Below are 20,798 nucleotides of genomic sequence, written 5' to 3' on the forward strand. Positions count from 1 at the left end.
ACATTTCTGCCAGTGGGTGCTCGGTCTGTATGTATTAATGTTGTCCCGATACCAATATTTTGGTACCGGTAACAAAAGTATTTCGGTACTTTTAAGTACTTTTCTAAATAAAGAGGACCACAAAAAATGTAATTATTTGCTTTATTTTTTTTAATCTTAGGGTACATTACATGTGTTCATGTTTCAGTTTTTTATTTAAATAAAACAGTGAACATACTAGACAACTTGTCTTTTAGTAGTAAGTAAACAAAGAATGACTCCTAATTAGTCTGCTGATGTATGCAGTAACATATTGTGCCATTTTTCTACCTATTATTTTGTCTACATTATCAAGGACAAGCGGTAGAAAATTAATTATTAATCTACTTGTTCAGTTACTGTTAATATCTGCTTACTTTCTCTTTCAACATGTTCTATCTACACATCTGTTCAAATGTAATAATCATTTATTCTTCTCTTCTTTGATACTTTACATTAGTTTGGGATGATACCACAAATTTGGGTATCAATCCGATACCAAGTAGTTACAGGATCATACATTGGTCAAATTCAAAGTCATCATGTGTCCAGGGACATTTTTCCTGACTTTATAAACATAATATACATGTAAAAAAAAAACGAAAGATGATTTTTTGATGGTAAAAAATATAGATGTATTCATAGCAGTATCGACTAGATACGCTATTGTACGTGGTATCATTACAGTGGATGTCAGGCGTAGATCCACTAATGGCGTTTGTTTTTATTGTAGCGTCCCGAAAGAGTTGGTGCTGCAGGGAATTCTGGGAATTTATTCTGTAGTGTTAATGTTGTGTTGTGGTGCAAATATTCTTCCAAAATGTGTTTGCCCTTGTTGTTTAGTGTGGTTTCACTATATGGCACATGTTTATGACAGTGCTGGCATAGTTCATACTGCCACCCTTAGTGTGACATGTATGGCTGCTGACTAAGTTTGCTCATCATTCACTTGTGTGCAGTGTGATCAAAGTCCAAATGATTGTGTCAATTTTTCGTTATCAGGAACAATGAAATCTTGGTTAAGTTTTGCCAATAATAGACTGTATGATTTGTGACTTTTTTATTACTTAAACCGGGACCAGCTTCGGCACAAAATTAACAACAACAAGATTGCTTTAACAAACATTATTTTTCAAAGATTAAACGTTGCCATCAATTCCGTAGAACGCCGAGCACCCACGGGATCGGCGCCTATGCCCTGGGGGAGAAAAAAATCCTAGAGCCCCTCCCTGAACTTGAGTGCATGTGCTGTATATTTGATTAATCAAAGCAGGCTGCATTATCTGCGTGACGTCAGGTTGCTTTTTAAATGCAGATTAGTCGCGTCATATAGCGCTTGTCGAGCCTGACTGGAAGATCATCTTTTACATTGTGTTTACTTCACAATGGCAGTGGTCTGTTGTGTGTGACCAATCTCGCTAACAACCAAAACGTCTGCTTTGACGATGATTACAGCCCACGTCAGAAATGGCAAAGGGTTGCAAAACGGTTGGAGGTAAGTGCGCGTGAACGGCTTATCAAATGTGGCAGCAGCATCCAGGCGTGTGCTTTACCTTTGGCCGAACATGAGCGTGGACCTGGTCTCTGTGTCATTGTAGCTGGAGGGAGAGCAGCAGATAAACATGGTGGTGCGACAGTTCCCCCCTAGTGAGTCCTGTAAGATGCGCGTCATTTTGCTGTCACGGTACGGCACATGAGGCTTCTGCACAGGACAGGAAGGAGCAAGCAGACAAAAAGCATCAAAAGTACTTTCAAATGAACACTGTGCATACTATGATGTGGCAATTGCTGCAACAAAAGTGGTGAAAGGAACCACCACAACTAACCCAGACCACTTTTTGGCACCCATTACCCGTACTGTCAGAATGCATATATTTTTAAGAGTAATTTCTTTATTTATAGTCATGTTTGAAGCAGTTAATATTTTCCCATGTGTACACTTTGTTCTTGTATCTTATGTCCGCAAGTAAACTCTGTGACTTACCTTGAAGGCATTGGAATGTGTATTAGGAGTATGATGTACTCCTTTTGTATCTTATCAGTTTAGAACAGGGGTCTCAAACGCAATTTATCAGGGGGCCACTGCATGCAGAAACTGGATGAGGCTGGGCTGCAAGAAAAGATTTCTTAAAAAAAATCTAACATGCACTTTTTAATTAATTCACTTTCTTTGAATGGCTTTTCCGCCCTAGTAACCATCTCACTCACCATGTAGCTAACTTTGACTGCTGCATCGCTCTTTTCGGCTGCTTTCTTGAAGAAATCTTGTTGCCTGATTAAACAGTTTTTTATATTTGCAACCTGGTTCACTCTCTCATCTCCCTGGTATTTTGCATACTCCTCAGCATGTGTAGTTGTATAATGACGGTTCAAATTGTATTCCTTGTGTACCACAACGTTCTCTGTGCAAATAAGACACGTCGGGGTGCCCCTGTGCTCAGCAAAGATATATTGCATCTCCCACTTTTCCTGGAATTGTCTTTGCTCATCACTAACCTTTCTCTTCACTGCAGGCTTTAAAAAAGACATGTTTGGGGTTGTGGAATATATTTGTAGCTAGCCGACGCACGGAGAATAATGTTATATCCGCAATGTGTGTCGTTCCGCTTTTCCGGAGTCGGCGAAAAGTACCGGCATAGCTAGCGCAAAAAAGTGACGGCTCCCGCAGTGTTATCTGGCGTCATATAAAAATAGATGTAGTGTTCATCGTGTGAGGCAATGCAAATTAAACAATATAAAACAAATCATGTTTGAATTGGTCCAGGTTATCAGGGACTTTCTTATTGACGGACAGGTATCTCGGTGTGACTGCAGCCAGGCACGTAAGAAAACCCTTGTCTCCATAGCAACATTTCTGTCGCTTTCACTCATTTGCCGCATTTCCACTAACGTAGGGGTGTTTTGGAGCCAAATAACAAAAATCGTCATGACAGGCACCAACCACCTTCCGGCCACAGCTCCAATCGGCCACCTCGACAAAAGAGATACGGAACATCGTCCACTCGGACTCAATGTCCAGCACCTCCCTCGTGACATGTTCAAAGTTCTTCCGGAGGCGGGAATTGAAACTCTCTCTGACAGGAGATTCTGCTAGGCAAACTCTCACAATGTGTTTGGGCCTGCCAGGTATGTCCAGCATCCTCCCCCACCATCGCAGCCAACTCACCACCAGGTGGTGATCGGTAGAAAGCTCTGCCCTTCTCTTCACCCAAGTGTCCAAAATATGAGACCGCAAATCCGATGATACAACTACAAAATCGATCACTGAACTGCGGCCTAGGGTGTCCTGGTGCCAAGTGCACATATGGACACCCTTATGTTTGAACATGGTGTTTGTTATGGACAATCTGTGACGAGCACAAAAGTCCAATAACAAAACACCAATCTGGTTCAGATCCGGGCGGCCATTCTTCCCAATCATGCTTCTCCAGGTTTCACTGTCACTGCCAACATGAGCGTTGAAGTCCCCCAGTAGAACGAGGGAATCATCCAAGGGAGCACTCTCAAGTACTCCCTCGAGTGAATCCTTAAAGGGTGTGTACTCTGAGCTGCGCAAACAACAGTCAGGACCTGTCCACCTACCTGAAGGCTGAGGGAAGCTACACGCTCGTCCACTGGGTTGAACTCCAACATGCAGGCTTTGAGCTGGGGGGCAACAAGAATTGCCACCCCAGCCCGTCGCCTCTCACTGCTGTCAAGGCCAGAGTGGAAGAGAGTCCAGCCCCTCTCGAGAGAACTGGTTCCAGAGCCCTTGCTGTGCGTCAAAGTGAGTCTGACTATATCGAGCCGAAACTACTCCACCTCGAGCACTAGCTCAGGCTCTTTCCCCCCCAGCGAGGTGACGTTCCACGTCCCAAGAGCTAGCTTATGTAGCAGAGGATCAGACCGCCAAGTGCCCTGCCTTCGGCTTCCGCCCAGCTCACATTGCACCTGACCTCTATGGCTCCTGACCCACGTTGCCTCTTCGGGCTGAGCCCACCAGGCGATTACCATCGTGCCCCACCTCCGGGCCTGGCTCCAGAGGGGGGCCCCGGTAACCAGCATCCCGGCGAGGGAAATCTGGGTCCTTCATTTGTATTCTTCATAGAGGTCTTCGAGCTGCTCTTTTTCTGATCCCTCACCTAGGACTTGTTTGTCTTGGGAGACCCTACCAGGGGGCATAAAGCCCCCGGACAACTTAGGATCATTGGGACACGCAAACTCATCTACAACGATAAGGTGGCAGCTCAGACAGGAGCAGATTATATGTATTAAACTAATTTGGCCGGGTACTAAGCATTAAGAAGTGGGACTATCCAAGTCTAGCTGCAGTGTGCTCAAACAACCACCATGTAGCATATCATCTCTTTCTATTTCGGATTTATCAGGTTGTTAGTGCATTCTTCAGCATTCTTCACTAACCCAAAACCATGCATTTTTTGCCTTCTAAATGGTAAGTAAACACTGGCAAAAGTCAGCTAACAATGGAACGAATGGGATTCGCTCTATTCTGCCTTTAAAGCGCTCTAAAGAAAATCCAAACGTTTTCATGCGCGTTTTTCATGCTGTAAGTATATATGTAATATAGTAACAGGCCCCTTAAAAGTAACATGTATTATGCATGTATTTTGCTCAATTTAATAATACAGCGGTATATAAATTTCACAGACGCATCACAATTTTCACTTGTCCCTTCAATAACAACACTACTCATCATGCAGACCTTACAGGAGACAACAAAGACTACTTTGGGAAAAAAATGATGATCTAGAATCGTAGACTTTTGAGCCAGAATATAAGGAGGATGAGGAGGATGAGCTACAAGTTTTAGAAGCTGTGTGCTAAACAGATGCAGCTTTAGCATGATGTAGCAGTATTGCGAAGTGCTGAACAAGATATAAAAACTGAAATTTTAAAAAATTGTCACTTATTTAACAATGTTAGAGACTTAGACTTAGACTTCCTAATATTGTCATTCAAATTTGAACTTTGCAGTACAGATAAGAACAACATTTTATTGCATTAGCTCGTTGTAGTGCAGGATCCATCCATCCATCCATCATCTTCCGCTTATCCGAGGTCGAGTCGCGGGGGCAGCAGCCTAAGCAGGGAAGCCCAGACTTCCCTCTCTCCAGCCACATCGTTTAGCTCTTCCCGGGGGATCCCGAGGCGTTCCCAGGCCAGCCGGGAGACATAGTCTTCCCAACGTGTCCTGGGTCTTCCCCGTGGCCTCCTACCAGCTGGACGTGCCCTAAACACCTCCCTAGGGAGGCGTTTGGGTGGCATCCTGACCAGATGCCCGAACCACCTCATCTGGCTCCTCTCGATGTGGAGGAGCAGCGGCTTTACGTTGAGCTCCTCTCGGATGGTAGAGCTTCTCACCATACCTCTAAGGGAGAGCCCCGCCACCCGGCGGAGGAAACTCATTTCGGCCGCTTGTACCCGTGATCTTATCCTTTCGGTCATGACCCAAAGCTCATGACCATAGGTGAGGATGGGAACGTAGATCGACCGGTAAATTGAGAGCTTTGCCTTCCGGCTCAGCTCCTTCTTCACCACAACGGATCGATACAACGTCCGCATTACTGAAGACGCCGCACCGATCCGCCTGTCGATCTCACGATCCACTCTTCCCCCACTCGTGAACAAGACTCCTAGGTACTTGAACTCCTCCACTTGGGGCAGGGTCTCCTCCCCAACCCGGAGATGGCACTCCACCCTTTTCCGGGCGAGAACCATGGACTCGGACTTGGAGGTGCTGATTCTCATTCCGGTCGCTTCACACTCGGCTGCGAACCGATCCAGTGAGCTTTTTGCAGATGATGTAGTCCTGATGGCTTCATCTGGCCGGGATCTTCAGCTCTCACTGGATCGGTTGTGCAGGATAAAAAATAAATAAGGTGCAGATATAAATAAATAGATTACTGTACTGATAAATATATTGCACTTTTGCATATGCATCCACGTTTATGGATGTATGTTATATTGTCTTTATATTCCAGCCAGTTAATCCGTTTTTGGGGGGTAATTGAGGGGATTATTATGATGCATTCAAGAGTCTTTTGGCCTGAGGAAAGAAGCTGTTACACAACCTGGAGGTTCTGCTACGGAGGCTGCGGAACCTCTTTCTAGAGTCCAGCAGTGAAAACAGTCCTTGGTGGGGGTGGGACGAGTCTCTACAGATTTTCTGACCCCTGGTCAGGCAGCAGCTTTTTGTGATTTTTCGGATAGGAGGAAAAGGAGTAAAGATGATTTTTTCCGCCGTCCTCACCACTCTCTGCAGAGACTTCCAGTCTGAGGCACTGTAGGCTCATAATCCAGTCCAGACAGAGATGCAGTTGGTCAGGAGGTTCTATATTGTGCCTCTGTAGAATGGAATGAGAATCGGTGGAGAGAGCTGTCCTCTTCTCATTCGATGCAAAAAGTGCATGCGACGTTGAGCTCTTTTTACAAGAGGTCCGGTGTGTAGGGACCAGGTCATATTGTCAGTTATCTGCACCCCCAGGAATGTCTGCTCTCACTTGGGTGCCGGCTGAATCGATGTTCATATCTTCCGGTTTGGATGAAGAATTAATCATATTCCTTGCCCGGGTTTTCAAAAAAAGTACATGAGTTTCTTTCTGTGCCTTTCTTGTCATCAAGTTGAATATGGAGGTTGACCAACTTGTCAGTTTATGGCCACAACCTTCTACTATTTAGAAGCATCAGTATGTCAATAGCTGCATAAGCTGTAATCACTGTGCCGCTAAAATAGTTTGTCTGCCCTCGCGCTTATAATAACAATACTTGGTTGATATTCAGATCACGGGGTAATTTATTGAGTATTATTGCCGCTTTTGGGATGTTTTTTTAAAGGGTGTTATGAGCGCAATTGTGAACTCCCATTCGCTGCATTGTTAGCCACCTTGTACTTGCTATATTTTATGCATTGCATACAAAAAAGAAAATCATGTGTTCTTGTCTTACATACGGATTGTGAATGCCGTATTTTTCAAAGTATAAGTCGCTCCGGTGTATAAGTCGCACCTGCCGAAAATGCATAATAAAGAAGGAAAAAAACAAATATAAGTCGCACTGGAGTATAAGTCAAATTTTTGGGGGAAATGTATTTGATAAAACCCAACACCAAGAATAGACGTTTGAAAGGCAATTTAAAATAAATAAAGAATAGTGAACAACAGGCTGAATAAGTGTACGTTATATGACGCATGGCTTCACGGTGGCAGAGGGTTAGTGCGTCTGCCTCACAATACGAAGTTCCTGCAGTCCTGGATTCAAATCCAGGCTCGGGATCTTTCTGTGTGGAGTTTGCATGTTTTCCCCGTGACTGCGTGGGTTTCCTCCGGGTACTCCGGCTTCCTCCCACTTCTAAAAACATGCACCTGGGGATAGGTTGATTGGCAACACTAAATTGGCCCTAGTGTTTGAATGTGAGTGTGAATGTTGTCCGTATCAGTGTTGGCCCTGCGATGAGGTGGCGACTTGTCCAGGGTGTTTCCTGCCTTCCGCCCGATTGTAGCTGAGATAGGAGCCAGCGCCCCCCGCGACCCCAAAGGGAATAAGCAGTAGAAAATGGATGGATGGATATATGACGCATAAATAACCGACTGAGAAGGTGCCTGGTATGTTAACGTAACATATTATGGTAAGAGTCATTCAACTAACTATAACATATAGAACATGTGTTTACGTTTACCAAGCAATCTGTCACTCCTAATCGCTAAATCCGATGAAATCTTATACGTATTGTCTCTTACGTGATTGAGCTAAATAATAGTATTTGATATTTTACGGTATTGTGTTAATAATTTCACATATAAGTCACTCCTGAGTATAAGTCGCACCCCCGGCCAAACTATGAAAAAAACTGCGACTTATAGTAATGGGAAAAAAAAAAAAATAAGTACAGTTCCCTTTATAGGAACCATAAAAAAACTTAATTTACCATGTAGAGCAGACAAAATAAATCTGCAAATGTCACATCGCAAATATATACATGTGGGGATCTACTGCATATGTAAATATTTCAACAAATAAAAGGTTTAGAAAGTAGTAGACTACTTTGATAAGAAACTTTTCATCGTACCGTTCCTTCGGCCAAAGCTGAGATGACGTTGCCGAGGGCCGACAAGGACCTGTTGATGTTCTTGGCTTCATCCAGGACAGTTCCCTCTGCCCCCGTCTTGCTGACCTGACAGAGACATATTACATATGAGACTTGATGGTTAAAAGCTGGATCAAACATTTACGAAAGAAAGCAGTTTCAGCGTTGCTTGTATAAAGTTGAATTTTATAGGGGCCATGGTTCCCTGTGGTTACAGAAAGAATGTTATCGTACAGGTCACAAAAAAATTGACTATGGAATTCAGTACAACTAATTCCTAGGAAATGATTCTGTGCCAAACAAGCATTGGCATTAAGCAGTGTTTTTTAAGGACAATTTTACCTCATGGGATAATTTAATTTACATCAGGCTTTTACAAAATAAAAAGGCAGAGCAGCGGTTTCCTGCTCACACCTTGTTCAATAATGTTTGATGTAGGAATGTTGAGCAGATCATGCAAACCTTTCAGTCAACACTAATGTTAATTGTATACACAACAATATACATGTATACATACACCATACATCAGGGTTCTTTAAATAAATTGTTTAGAGGGCCAAATCTCCAGAGAGCAAAGGACCTGGGCCCTCATGTAACAAGCTTGCATATACACAAAAACCTGCCATTTGTCGTAATAAAAACAACAACAAAAAACAAAAACAAAGATTAGATGCAACACTTAATTGTAACAATTTTTAAAAAACGATCAAGGCATTGACACAAAATTAACTTTCAACAATGCATTTATTGATTCATATTCATACTAATATTTGAGGGAATCCGGTTTGGTGGCTGCAGGATTAGGTCTCTGTTTTTTGCAGATGATGTGGTCCTGATTGACTCATCTGGCCAGGATCTTCAACTCTCACTGGATCCGTTCACAGCCGAGTGTAAGCAACTGGGATGAGAATCAGAACCTCCAAGTCCGAGTCCACGGTTCTCGCCAGGAAAAGGGTGGAGTGCCATCTCCGGGTTGGGGAGGAGACCCTGCCCCAAGTGGGGGAGTTCAAGTACCTTGTAGTCTTGTTCACGAGTGAGGGAAGAGCGGATGGTGCGGCATCTTCAGTAATGCAGACCCTGTATCGATCTGTTGTGGTGAAGAAGGAGCTGAGCCGGAAGGCAAAGCGCTCAATTTACCGGTCGATCTACTTTCCCATTCTCACCTCTGGTCTTGAGCTTTGGGTTATGATCGAAAGGACGAGATCTCGGGTACAAACAGCCCAAATTAGTTTCCTCCGCCGGGTGGCGGGGCTCTCCCTTAAAGACATGGTGAGAAATAGATAGTACTTTATTGATTCCTTCAGGAGAGTTCCTCAGGAGAAGTTCCGTCATCCGGGAGGAGCTCAAAGTAAAGCCACTGCTCCTCCACATGGAGATTGGCCAGATGAGGTGGTTCAGGTATCTGGTCAGGATGCCACCCAAACGCCTCCCTAGGGAGGTGTTTAAGGCACGTCAGACTGGTAGGAGACCACAGGGAATACCCAGGACATGTTGGGAAGACTATGTCTCCCGGTTGGCCTGGGAGGAGCTGGATGAAGTGGCTGGGGAAAGGGAAGTCTGGGCTTCCTTGCTTAGGTTGCTGCCCCTGCGACCCAACTTCGGATAAGCGGAAGAAGATGGATGGATGGATGGTTGGATGGACTAATATTTGTGAGGACATGTATTAATGTATCTATGGGATCATTTCGCCACCTATTGCTGTGAAAACATGATCCTGTGACTCCTTGGCCATGTCAGGCGGACAGCAGCAGCAGGTGGTCACCTATACGGCTGCCCCCGCATAAAGTTCTCCTGTATCTTGATAACAAATTGAGTAATCAATCATGGTCAAAGTCTTTCGTATCGTTTGTAAAATGCTGGCATGTTTAAATGTAAAATATTTCAAACAAATCCATCCATTTTCTACTGCAGGTGTCCCTCTGGATCTGTTGGGAGGTTCACATGAAACTGTAATCTGACTGGTGAGCAACTGTGGAAGCACATTTTCTTATATATTTGATGGTCGTGTAATGGGTGATGAGCAGAACAACAAGGAATCGTCGAACCAAAAGCTTTATTTGTTTCAGTGAGCCTCAGACTGGAGTTGCAGCTCCAAGAGAAAGAGTGGGCCAGATTACTGCCAGAAAAATTGTATGTAAATTATCAAAACACTTTCTGTTCTCTGAGTTCCCAATGAACAGACAAGAAGCTGTCTTCGTTACACCAAGCCAAAGGCTTGGAAAATTCCATTGTGTACGATGGGAGGAGACGGGAGGGGGTTTATTAATTGTGATCCAAGACCTTCCCAAGCTGAATTCAGGACTAGCCCAAGCCCGTGACATCTTTTTCTTTTGGGTTAATGTCACCGAAAACAATGGCTGTTTACATACCCCTCATTCCTTTAGAAACAGCTGTTGTCATGTAAACAGGGAAAGTCCTAATAAAAAGAGGTGGAGTACAATCTTTCGCCAGAGCGTGGTGGAAGACAGTACAGAGAGTACAGTAACCACGTCTCTCCCCAAATTGAGCAAAATGTAATTCTGTCTCTGTTTATTTCCTTGCTTCTTGTCTTTTTGGGACGGCGTGGCTGTCCTCTTGGAAATGTGTCCTTAAATACCTTTTACACGAAGACAGTTACTATTTGTAATTCTAGCATTGGAACCGGTCAATCTTTCCCTGAAATTATTCCTTTGATCAGTTTGAGTCGGGTGACCTCCGACCCCTATCCTATACTCCTGTCTGTGGGGGCTTTCTACCAGATGTTGCTAATGTTTTTACACTTCCTCCTTAACTCCAACTGCTGCTGCACTTTAAGTTCCCCAATGTCCTGGGGGCAAAAGCCCCCACTCTCTGGACGAGCTGTGATAGACATCTGCACTTTTGATCTTAGTAAAATAATCCTCTAAAGAATTCTGTGACCAAATACAAATGCATGTGAGTAAACAACCATATAAGAAAACTGTATACGGTATAATTTACCTCATTACAAAACAAGGTAGTCAGTCTCCCACCTCTTCTAAAGTTTAACATTGTAGTGACCATCTTTTCAAAATATATCCATTCATACAATACGTTACAAATGTTTTCAGGTAAAAAAAAAATCCCTCATATTTAAGGTGTGGTGGCTTTTATTTTGCGGTGGCGGGTCACCACGATTAATTACATGGAGAATCTGTAAACATTTGTGAATTTCACTCTTAGCCTTCTGAAAGGCTGACACTTTACGGTGGTGCTAGATTACAAATGACATTTAAATACCCTCACATACACCCAAGAGGTTGGCTCTTGTTTTGGCAAGTTGCTAACGTCTCTTTGTCATATCATGTTCATTCCTTCAAGCCAGTGGTTCTCAACCTTTTTTCAGTGATGTACCCCCTGTGAAAATTTTTTTTTAATTCAAGTACCCCCTAATCAGAGCAAAGCAATTTTGGTTGGAAAAAAAGTGATAAAGAAGTAAAATACAGCACTATGTCATCAGTTTCTGATGTATTAAATTGTATAACAGTGCAAAATATTGCTCATTTGAAAGAGGTCTTTCCTGAACTATTTGGAAAAAAAAAGATATAAAAATGACTACAAACTTGTTGAAAAATAAACAAGTGAAATAAAGATTTCAACACATAGAAGTAATCATCAACGTAACATGCCCTCTTTGGGGATTGTAATAGAAATCCATCTGGATTCATGAACTTAATTCTAAACATTTCTTCACAAAAAAATAAATCTTTAACATCAATATTTATGGAACATGTCCACAAAAAATCTCCCTGTCAACACTGAATACTGCATTGTTGTATTTCTTTTCACAGTTTATGAACTTACATTCATATTTTGTTGAAGTATTATTCAATAAATATATTTATAAAGGATTTTTTGAATTGTTGATATTTTTGAAATATTTTTTTTTAATCTCAAGTACCCCTTGGCATACCTTCAAGTACCCCCAGGGGTACGCGTACCCCCATTTGAGAACCACTGCTTTAAGCAAAGCAATCAGTTTCTCTGCTCGAGAAAAAACACACGGGTTTCCATGGCTAAGCAGCTGTATCTAAGCCATACATCACCAAGTCCAAGGCAAAGCGTGGAATGCAGTGGTGTAAAGCACGTCCCCACTGGACTCTTGAGCAGTGGAGATGCCTTCTCTGGACTGATGAATCACACTTTTTCATCAGGCAATCTGATGGACGAGTTTGGAGATTGCCAGGGGAACGCTTCATTTCGGACAGCATTGTGCCCAGTGTGAAATTTGGTGGAGGAGGAATTATGCTGTGGGGTTGTTTTTCAGGAGTTGGCTTTGGGCCTTTAGTTCCAGTGAAATTAACTTTGAATGCTCCAAGATACCAAAACATTTTGTACAATTCCATGCTCCCAACCTTGTGGGAACAGTTTGGAGCGGGCCCCTTCCTCTCTCAATATGACCGTGCACCAGTGCACAAAGCAAGGTCCATAAAGACATGGATGACAGAGTCTGGTGAGGATGAACTTGACTGGCCCGCACAGAGTGCCGACCTGAACCCGATAGAACACCTTTGGGATACATTAGAACAGAGTCTGAGAGCCTGGCCTTCCAATGCGCTTTTGGAAAAATAGTGGAAAATAAACCTACAAATCCTACAAACACACTCTGCAACCTTGTGGACAGCCTTCCCAGAAGAGTTGAAGCTGTAATAGCTGCAAAAGGTGGACCCACATCATATTGAACACTTTGGGTTAGGAATGGGATGGTACTTCAAGTTCATATGTAGTCAAAGCAGGTGGCTAAATACTTTTACTTTTGGCAATATATATATATATATATATATATATAGAGAGAGAGAGAGAGAGAGAGAGAGACTGTATTTGTGTTTAGAGAGTAGCTGAAAATGGGCTTCACGGTGGCAGAGGGGTTGGTGCGTCTACCTCACAATACGAAGGTCCTGAGTAGTCCTGGGTTCAATCCCGGGCTCAGGATCTTTCTGTGTGGAGTTTGCATGTTCTCCCCATGACTGCGTGGGTTCCCTCCGGGTATTCCGGCTTCCTCCCACTTCCAAAGACATGCACCTGGGGATAGGTTGATTGGCAACACTAAATCGACCCTAGTGTGTGAATGTGAGTGTGAATGTGGTCTGTCTATCTGTGTTGGCCCTGCGATGAAGTGGCGACTTGTCCAGGGTGTACCCCGCCCTCCGCCCGATTGTAGCTGAGATAGGCACCAGCGCCCCCCGCGACCCCAAAGGTGAATAAGCGGTAGAAAATGGATGGATGGATTGTAGCTGAAAATGAGCGTCCCAGACTTGAAAGCCCATCAGCCGCCACTTGTCTCCGATAACTACAGAAAATGATGCTTAATGTGTGGCTAGTCATTTTTAATTAAGAATAAGTCTCTAAAAAGATTGGAGAAGTTTCTAGAAACATTGTCAACAAAGTACATTATACAACACGCAGCAAAAAATGAAAATTAGAGCAAAAACTATTTATTTTGACAAAAAATATATGTCAACATTAATTAATAACTCAGATTTGTTTTTAAATGTATAAATAATGTTTTGCCTTTTCAAAGAAAATATATGCATCATCTCCGATTGAGCTAATTATTTTGATGGCATCATAGTGTCCACGTTCAAAGTAGACTATATTGCCAAAAGTATTTGGCCACCTGCCTTGACTCACATATAAACTTAAAGTTTATATGTGAGTCCCAATCTATAGGGCTCAAAATGATGTGGGTCCACCTTTTGCAGCTATTACAGCTTCAACTTTTCTGGGAAGGCTGTCCACAAGGTTGCAGAGTGTGTTTATAGGAATTTTCCACCATTCTTTCAAAAGCGCATTGGTGAGGTCGCACACTGATGTTGGTGGAGAAGGCCTGTGTCTCGGACTCCATTGTAATTCATCCCAAACGTGTTCTATTGGGTTCAGGTCAGGACTCTGTGCAGGCCAGTCAAGTTCATCCACACCAGACTCGGTCATCCATGTCTTTATGGACCTTGCTTTGTTCAGTGGTGCACATGTTGGAAGAGGAAGGAGCCCGTTCCAAACTGTTCCCACTAGGTGGGGAGCATGGAATTGTCCAAAATGTTTTCGTATCCTGGAACATTCAAAGTTCCTTTTACTGGCACTAAGGGACCAAGTCCAACTCCTGAAAAGCAACTCCACACCATAATTCCTCCTCCACCACATTTTGACCTCTTTGCACTATGCGCTTCAGCATCCGCTGACTCCTGTCAGTTTACATGGCCTACTACTTCATGGCTGAGTTGATGTTGTTCCCAAACTCTTCCATTTTCTCATAATAAAGCCAACAGTTGACTTTTGAATATTTAGGAGCAAGGACATTTCACGACTGGATTTGTGGCACAGGTGGCATCCTATGACAGTTCCACGATGGAAATCACTTTACTATCTCAGTTTAGTTTTTAAAAAGTTTTGAACAAATTAATGGGCTTTGTAGTTGCTACTGTAAATCCCTAGAAAAAATACATACACTGATGACAATATTTGTTACTTATCTGCCATTGTTTAAATAAAAATGTCTACCTTTTCACTCCCGGCCAGGTCCACCAGGTAAAGCTTCCCGCTCAGCTGGAGCTCGGTCTCTACGTTCTCCTGTTTGATGCTGATCAGGAAGATGCTGTGACTGCGGGAACTGTGCTCGTTCATGTCTGAGGGGCAAAAGAATACCCATGTAGCTTGTGTTCAGAGACATACGCACAAACAAGTTCAAGAGTGCGACTCACTGGTGACGGCGACGTGGCGATTCACCTTCCCCTCGTCTATCACGTCCATCACCTCGTTGGGACTTGTGACAAAGCGCTCTGTGCATCCCTTATAAGAAGACAGACAAAAATCGATTATTTTTTTTTGTGATTTTTTTTTTATCAATCCAACACACCACTACACAGCAATACTATAACAATGCAATCCAATTCCAAAACCAAACCTGACCCAGCAACACTCAGAACTGCAATAAACAGAGCAATTGAGAAGACACAAACACGACACAGAACAAACCAAAAGTAGTGAAACAAAAATGAATTATATCAACAACAGTATCAATATTAGTTACAAATCCCTCATTGACATTATCATTAGACATTTATACAAATAAAAATAAAGTTTTACAGTGGCTTACACTTGCATCGCATCTCATAAGCTTGACAACACACTGTGTCCAATATTTTCACAAAGATCAATTAAGTTATATTTTTGGTTCGTTTAATAATTAAAACAAATGTTCCTTATTCCAATCAGTCGATAAAATATTGTCCTTTACAATTATAAAAGCTTTTTTTTTTTTCATCTACAACTCTGCTAGCATGTCAGCACACTGGGGTAGATCCTGCTGAAATCTTATGTATTGAATGAATACAGAAACATTTTGAATCGGAAAAGTAGCGTTTTTTTAATCGAAAATCAAATCGAATTGAATCGAAAAAAATCGATATATTATCGAATTGTGACCCCAAGGATTGATATTGAATCGAATTGTGGGACACCCAAAGATTCACAGCCCTACTTTTTACTGATGTTTTAACAGTAAAATGTGTCGCTAAAGGCTATGTATAAGCACCAAGCATGATAAACATCTACACACACGCTCATATGTATATATATATATATATATATATATATATATATATATATATATATATATATATATATATATATATATATATATATGTATATATGGTTTATCCGTTATACGGTGCTCAATACCGGGGTAGAGCGGAATATACGTTAGGTCAGGAAAAAACACAGAGGCTAGATTATCCCTACAAGCCTGTTTCGCTGGTTTCCCATGAAGTTAATGATTGAACTGGCACCCAATATTTTTACAAATATATTATTTGGAATCGAGAATTGATTTTCAATGGAATGAATGGAATCATGTGGTGCCCAATGAAGTCCTAATGAAGGAAATACATCGAGAGACAAGAGAAGAGGCACTCTTTTGAAATTTCGGCTTTGGTTAATGACATTGGTTTCGCTTAAAGGGCAACTACTCTTTGGGTACTTGCGGGGCAGGCTACGTAGAGGCTGTCTTTTTCTCCCGTTTTTATTTTTTTTATTTTTGTTTTGGAGGAGGGGGGTGTTGTTTTTGATCCCCAATTACTTGACAAAAGCTGCACCAAGTGTGTGCATCTAGGTTAGTGTACTGGATCTTCTGTATTATCCTCATAGGCTTTGAGGAGTCCCGGTCCTTGAAGGACAATGTCATGGAATACTCTTAAAGGTTCAGGAACAGATATCATAAGACAGTTGATAGGTAAGGTGCCATCAAATTTCTGTCCTGGTTGTAAACAATACTTGTGTAAAACCAAGGCAGCCCTTGTCAACAAAAGTGCCTAATCTTGGTCAATCTGGTTGGAATCATGGCCTCTAGCTACACTGTCTGCCACTTTTTGCTTGCTTGCAATGTAAGTCTCCCTCCCTTTCTGGTGTTCACTCCAGTCAGGTAGCAAAGAGAGGAGATGTGTCTTGAATCTTGTTGTGTGAGGTTCATTATAAGAGACATGCCCACGTTCATTCATAAGGGTTCTATAGAGTTGCCTTAAATTTGAAATTGTGAAGGAGCAATCTGAATCCTCAAATAGGGCAACACTTGGCACTATAGTCAGAGTGTCAAAGGTTTCTCTGGATTCACTGGTCGACGCTTCTTCTTCTGATATGCTGGACGATGTTTTATGTTGTGCAACTTGTGCTGCATATCTCAAGTTCAGATAACATTTGGTATGATAGTACACATCTGCTACGTGCACCACAGATCCTTGAGTCACTAATTTCCTAAGAAGTTTAAAATCTTTACTAGATTCTGCCCAGCTTTTCATTTTGGAATCAACATTATTTGTTAATGCCTTGTGCAGATCTTTCGAATCCTCCCCTTTACATATCCAACAATAAATGCCACTGGGTACAGCGTGGCACAGTTAGGAGAGTAGCCGTGCCAGCAACCTGAGGGTTCCTAGTTCGATCCCCACCTTCTTCCAACCTTTTACTGGTTTGGGGATGACTTGATCAAAGCTTTTTTGGACTTAATTAGGAGGAAAAAGCATGATCCTCATGCTTTCGAACTACTACAATAGCTTCTGCAGCGTTTGTGGTATTTGGCCCTATTCAACACAAGTGTTGATGCCATACGTGAACCATCATTCAATTGATCAATTGTGATATTTATACATGAAGGTATAGAATTCACAATTTCAATGAAATCTTTGAGATCCTTTTCTAGTGACAAAAGTCCTTCGCTTTTGGTTGTTTGTAAGGGTTCATCAGACTGTAATTGGCAGAGACAACATAAGTCCCAATTGATGCTGCTGCTGCTGCTATTACTTTCAGATGATGTGGAGGCCATATTGTTTGATAATAGCTACACCGAAAAATGCATTACATGGAAATAAAGTTGATGATTTGCACATTGTTAGATTAGGCAGCAAAAGGACTGTAAATAAATGAGCTTTTCTGTATGAGTTTCACATCAGGAGAAGTCAGGAGACACAACAGTTGCCTGTCGAGGGACCAAACTAATATCACACGGTGTGGATAACAGTGTCGGAGCCTTCTCTGTAAGATCCGTTTCTGTTGAAACTGAAACCTATATTACGGGGGGTAACATTGACTTTCTCTACTTTTACTAATGTTACAATGAAATATATCTGTAGCTTTACATTCTATCTGTGTTGAAATATATGTGCAATACATTTTGGTAGATAATGGCTATGTTGTTAATATGGAAATTAAAGTGCTCTAATAAATAAATGATCATAAATCCTATCATTCCAGTATGTTTCGATGCTCAAAAAATATAAAATATTTTGCCAAAAGTATCAAAAGTTAAGGTACACCTAATTATTACATAGCCGCCATCTTGGAAATATGCTGAAAAGATGTCTACACACACCCAATCATAAAGATAATTTTTCCATCATATTTGTAATGGTCAAAAAACATGAAATAGACACCAAGTTTGGATTTGTAGCTCATCTGTTCAAATGTAGAGGCAAAAGCGTGTTCAGTTGGTGGCTTTATTGGATCAGCTGCTGTGGCAACCCCAAAGATCACCGGCGTGGGCATCCTAGCCAAATCATTTAAGTATGCCCTGAGCTACACCTGTGCCAAATTTGGCGCTTTTAGACAAAAGTGAAGGAACACACCCTAAGATCTCCCTAAGGCCCCCCACTATTCCCCCTTTTTCAAAGACACACGGGATGTTGATTTTGTTCCGTGATGCAAAACGAAGTGAATTTCAAGCTCATGTGCTTTTTATTTAAATTTTTTTATTTTATTGTATTTATTTATTGTTTGCCTTCTTGTTCGGGACCCTTTGGGACTGTGCTACAAGGGGTGCTACTTTTGTGACTTCTGCGGTGCTCTTTTGTAGACTTCTGGATCTGCCTTCTGGGAGCCTTTTGGCCATGGAGACCAGCTGCTGGTTCTCTACCACATTTGGAGAGAATGGAGGAGATGCGGATGAAGAGACAGAGCTGCAGAGCTAGCAATGAGCACCGGGCCGGACAAGCTTCACAGTGTCTGGACTGAATGAGCAGGTATCGGAGACCTTAGTCTCCTTGGATGCATCCTCGCTCATCCATGCGGACTGGCCACTGGCCGAGAGTTTGTGGGCGGCCGAGGGTGGTTGCTTTGTTGGGTCTGCTCCTGTCTCTGGCCATGCTCCGCCCAACCCAGCAGGCGATGGTGTGGAACACCGCAGAGGCCACCACAGTGTGTATGTATAGATGTATTTTTTGTGTGTGTGTGTAGCTCTATGCAGTAATGGCTGGTTGGAGCAGCTCTGATATTTTAATGTCTTTAATATCCTTAGTGTTCTTTGAGGTTTCCCACACTGCAAAAACTGAAATGTAATTAAGATTGAATATTTTAAATAAGTGTGATATTTGCTTATTTTCTGTCTGATAAGATAATTATTCTCACTTAGCAGATTTTATGTTACTGTTCAACTTGTTTTAAGTGTTTTGGTTCTAAATGATCTTAATAATATATTACAGCTTGTTGCTGAGATTTTATGACCTGCTTGAAACTAGAATATCAACTGTTGCAAAGCTGTGTCATCAACACTGACAAGTACAAAACTGCTTTTTTTTTAAGTAATAATGTGTTATTTCAAGCATGTAAAAAAAAAAACAAGACTTTGACACAATTGTGTTTCATAATTTAAAACAGAGGACAGCCAAACGGACTTTGCTGTTTTATTTTCAATCAACCAATAGAAAATACGTATTCGTATAGAAGTACAGTTGGCACAGTACAGTAAACTGACAGTTAATATTTAAACATTTAACATATGACATTTCTAACAATTTTGAACAGAAATAGTTCATGCACAATCAGATCAATTCTTCAAAATTACAATTAAAAAATGTTTGACAGGGCTGTATATAGATTAGATTAGATTAGATAGTACTTTATTTATTCCGTCAGGAGAGTTCCTTCAGGAAAATTTAAATTAAATGCGCACTAATTGACTGAAAGAGCACACACTTGACGCGATGATGTCTTGTTATCGATGGAAAAATGCATATTTAGACCATATGATTTGCCTGAGCGGCTAGGAGACCCCGAGAGTAACAAGTGGTTGCCTTGTTTCCTTTCCATTAAGAACAATATATTTGTTTTTAGTATATGTTTGCTGGTTTCAAGAAATGTAATTCCAAGCGCATATCATTATGTCAAGATAATAGCACCAGTATGTACTTAATTTAAGAATATTTTTCAACATATTGAGCAAAAAGTTCTCTTTTTTTTCTGCCAAGAAAATTACACTTGTTATTAGCAAGAATATACCTTTTTGAAGGTTTTTTTGGGGTTCACTGAAGTTAGCTAATTTTACTTGTTTTGGAAAGTCCCGACAAGCCAAATGTTCGTATTATATTGGTATATAATTTTGCTGAGTTTAAAAAAAAAATCCCTCATTTTTGTATTTTTTTTTTTTCTTGTTTTTGAACACTGACTTTTTGCAGTGCATATGTGATTATTGTTGCTCGAGTTGTTTTTTTTTTTGCGGTCTCAAACTGAGACCCCTACTTGCCAGGCGGTGAGCCATCAGTCTTCTGTAATTGTATATTGTACTGTTGCTTTAAGGACATAATTTACCTTTGTCGTTATTATTCACTGCCATTGTTCTATTGTGCACATAATCTTGTTTTTGCTTGGCATTCATATATTCAGTTATGAGTGAGTAATTCGGTGTGGCCCCTTTAAGTGACCCTCAAAAGTTTTACTACAAAAGGTGGGGGTTTGTTGTGACCGCCATGTTGAGTCTCTGGATGTAAAAATACTTTTTACATCACTTTTTACATACTGCTGTCTGCTTGAATAAACGGCGCAGATGTTTGCGTGTCAAAGATATTTCAAATTGTCTTGCTTTTTGCGCTAGGGGTATTTTATTTTAAATAAGCAAAATTATCTGCCAATAGAACGAGACAATTTGGCTTGTCAAGACTTTCCAAAACAAGTAAAATTAGCTAAACTAAATGAACCCCTTAAAATTAGTATATTCTCACTAATAACAAATGTACTACTATTTGTATTTTGTATTGTTTCATTGAAAATAAAACAGCATAGTCCATTTGGCTGTCATCTGAAATCAAAGTCATGATTTTTTATTTCATGCTTAAAATAAGAAATTCTTACTTTAAAAAAGTACTTTTATACTTGTGAGTGCTGATGACACAGCTTTGCAACAGTTGATATTCTAGTTTCAAGCACGTTTTACTCAATATAG

General features: G+C 41.3%; 1 protein-coding gene across 1 annotated transcript in view; it reads right to left on the bottom strand.

Annotated features, from left to right (window-relative positions):
• LOC133542406 (kinesin heavy chain-like) overlaps positions 1–20,798 on the bottom strand; it is a 396,917-nt gene that overhangs the window by 248,161 nt on the left and 127,958 nt on the right. The window contains exons 7-10 of the mRNA XM_061886494.1: positions 14,797–14,884; positions 14,597–14,721; positions 8,084–8,188; positions 1,572–1,720 (exon numbers count right to left, since the gene is read on the bottom strand). Of these exons, the coding sequence (XP_061742478.1) occupies positions 1,572–1,720; positions 8,084–8,188; positions 14,597–14,721; positions 14,797–14,884 (467 nt within the window). The remainder of the gene's footprint in view (positions 1–1,571; positions 1,721–8,083; positions 8,189–14,596; positions 14,722–14,796; positions 14,885–20,798) is intronic.

This window comes from Nerophis ophidion, linkage group LG02, assembly GCF_033978795.1.
Source record: "Nerophis ophidion isolate RoL-2023_Sa linkage group LG02, RoL_Noph_v1.0, whole genome shotgun sequence".
In the NCBI taxonomy this organism is placed as follows: domain Eukaryota; kingdom Metazoa; phylum Chordata; class Actinopteri; order Syngnathiformes; family Syngnathidae; genus Nerophis; species Nerophis ophidion.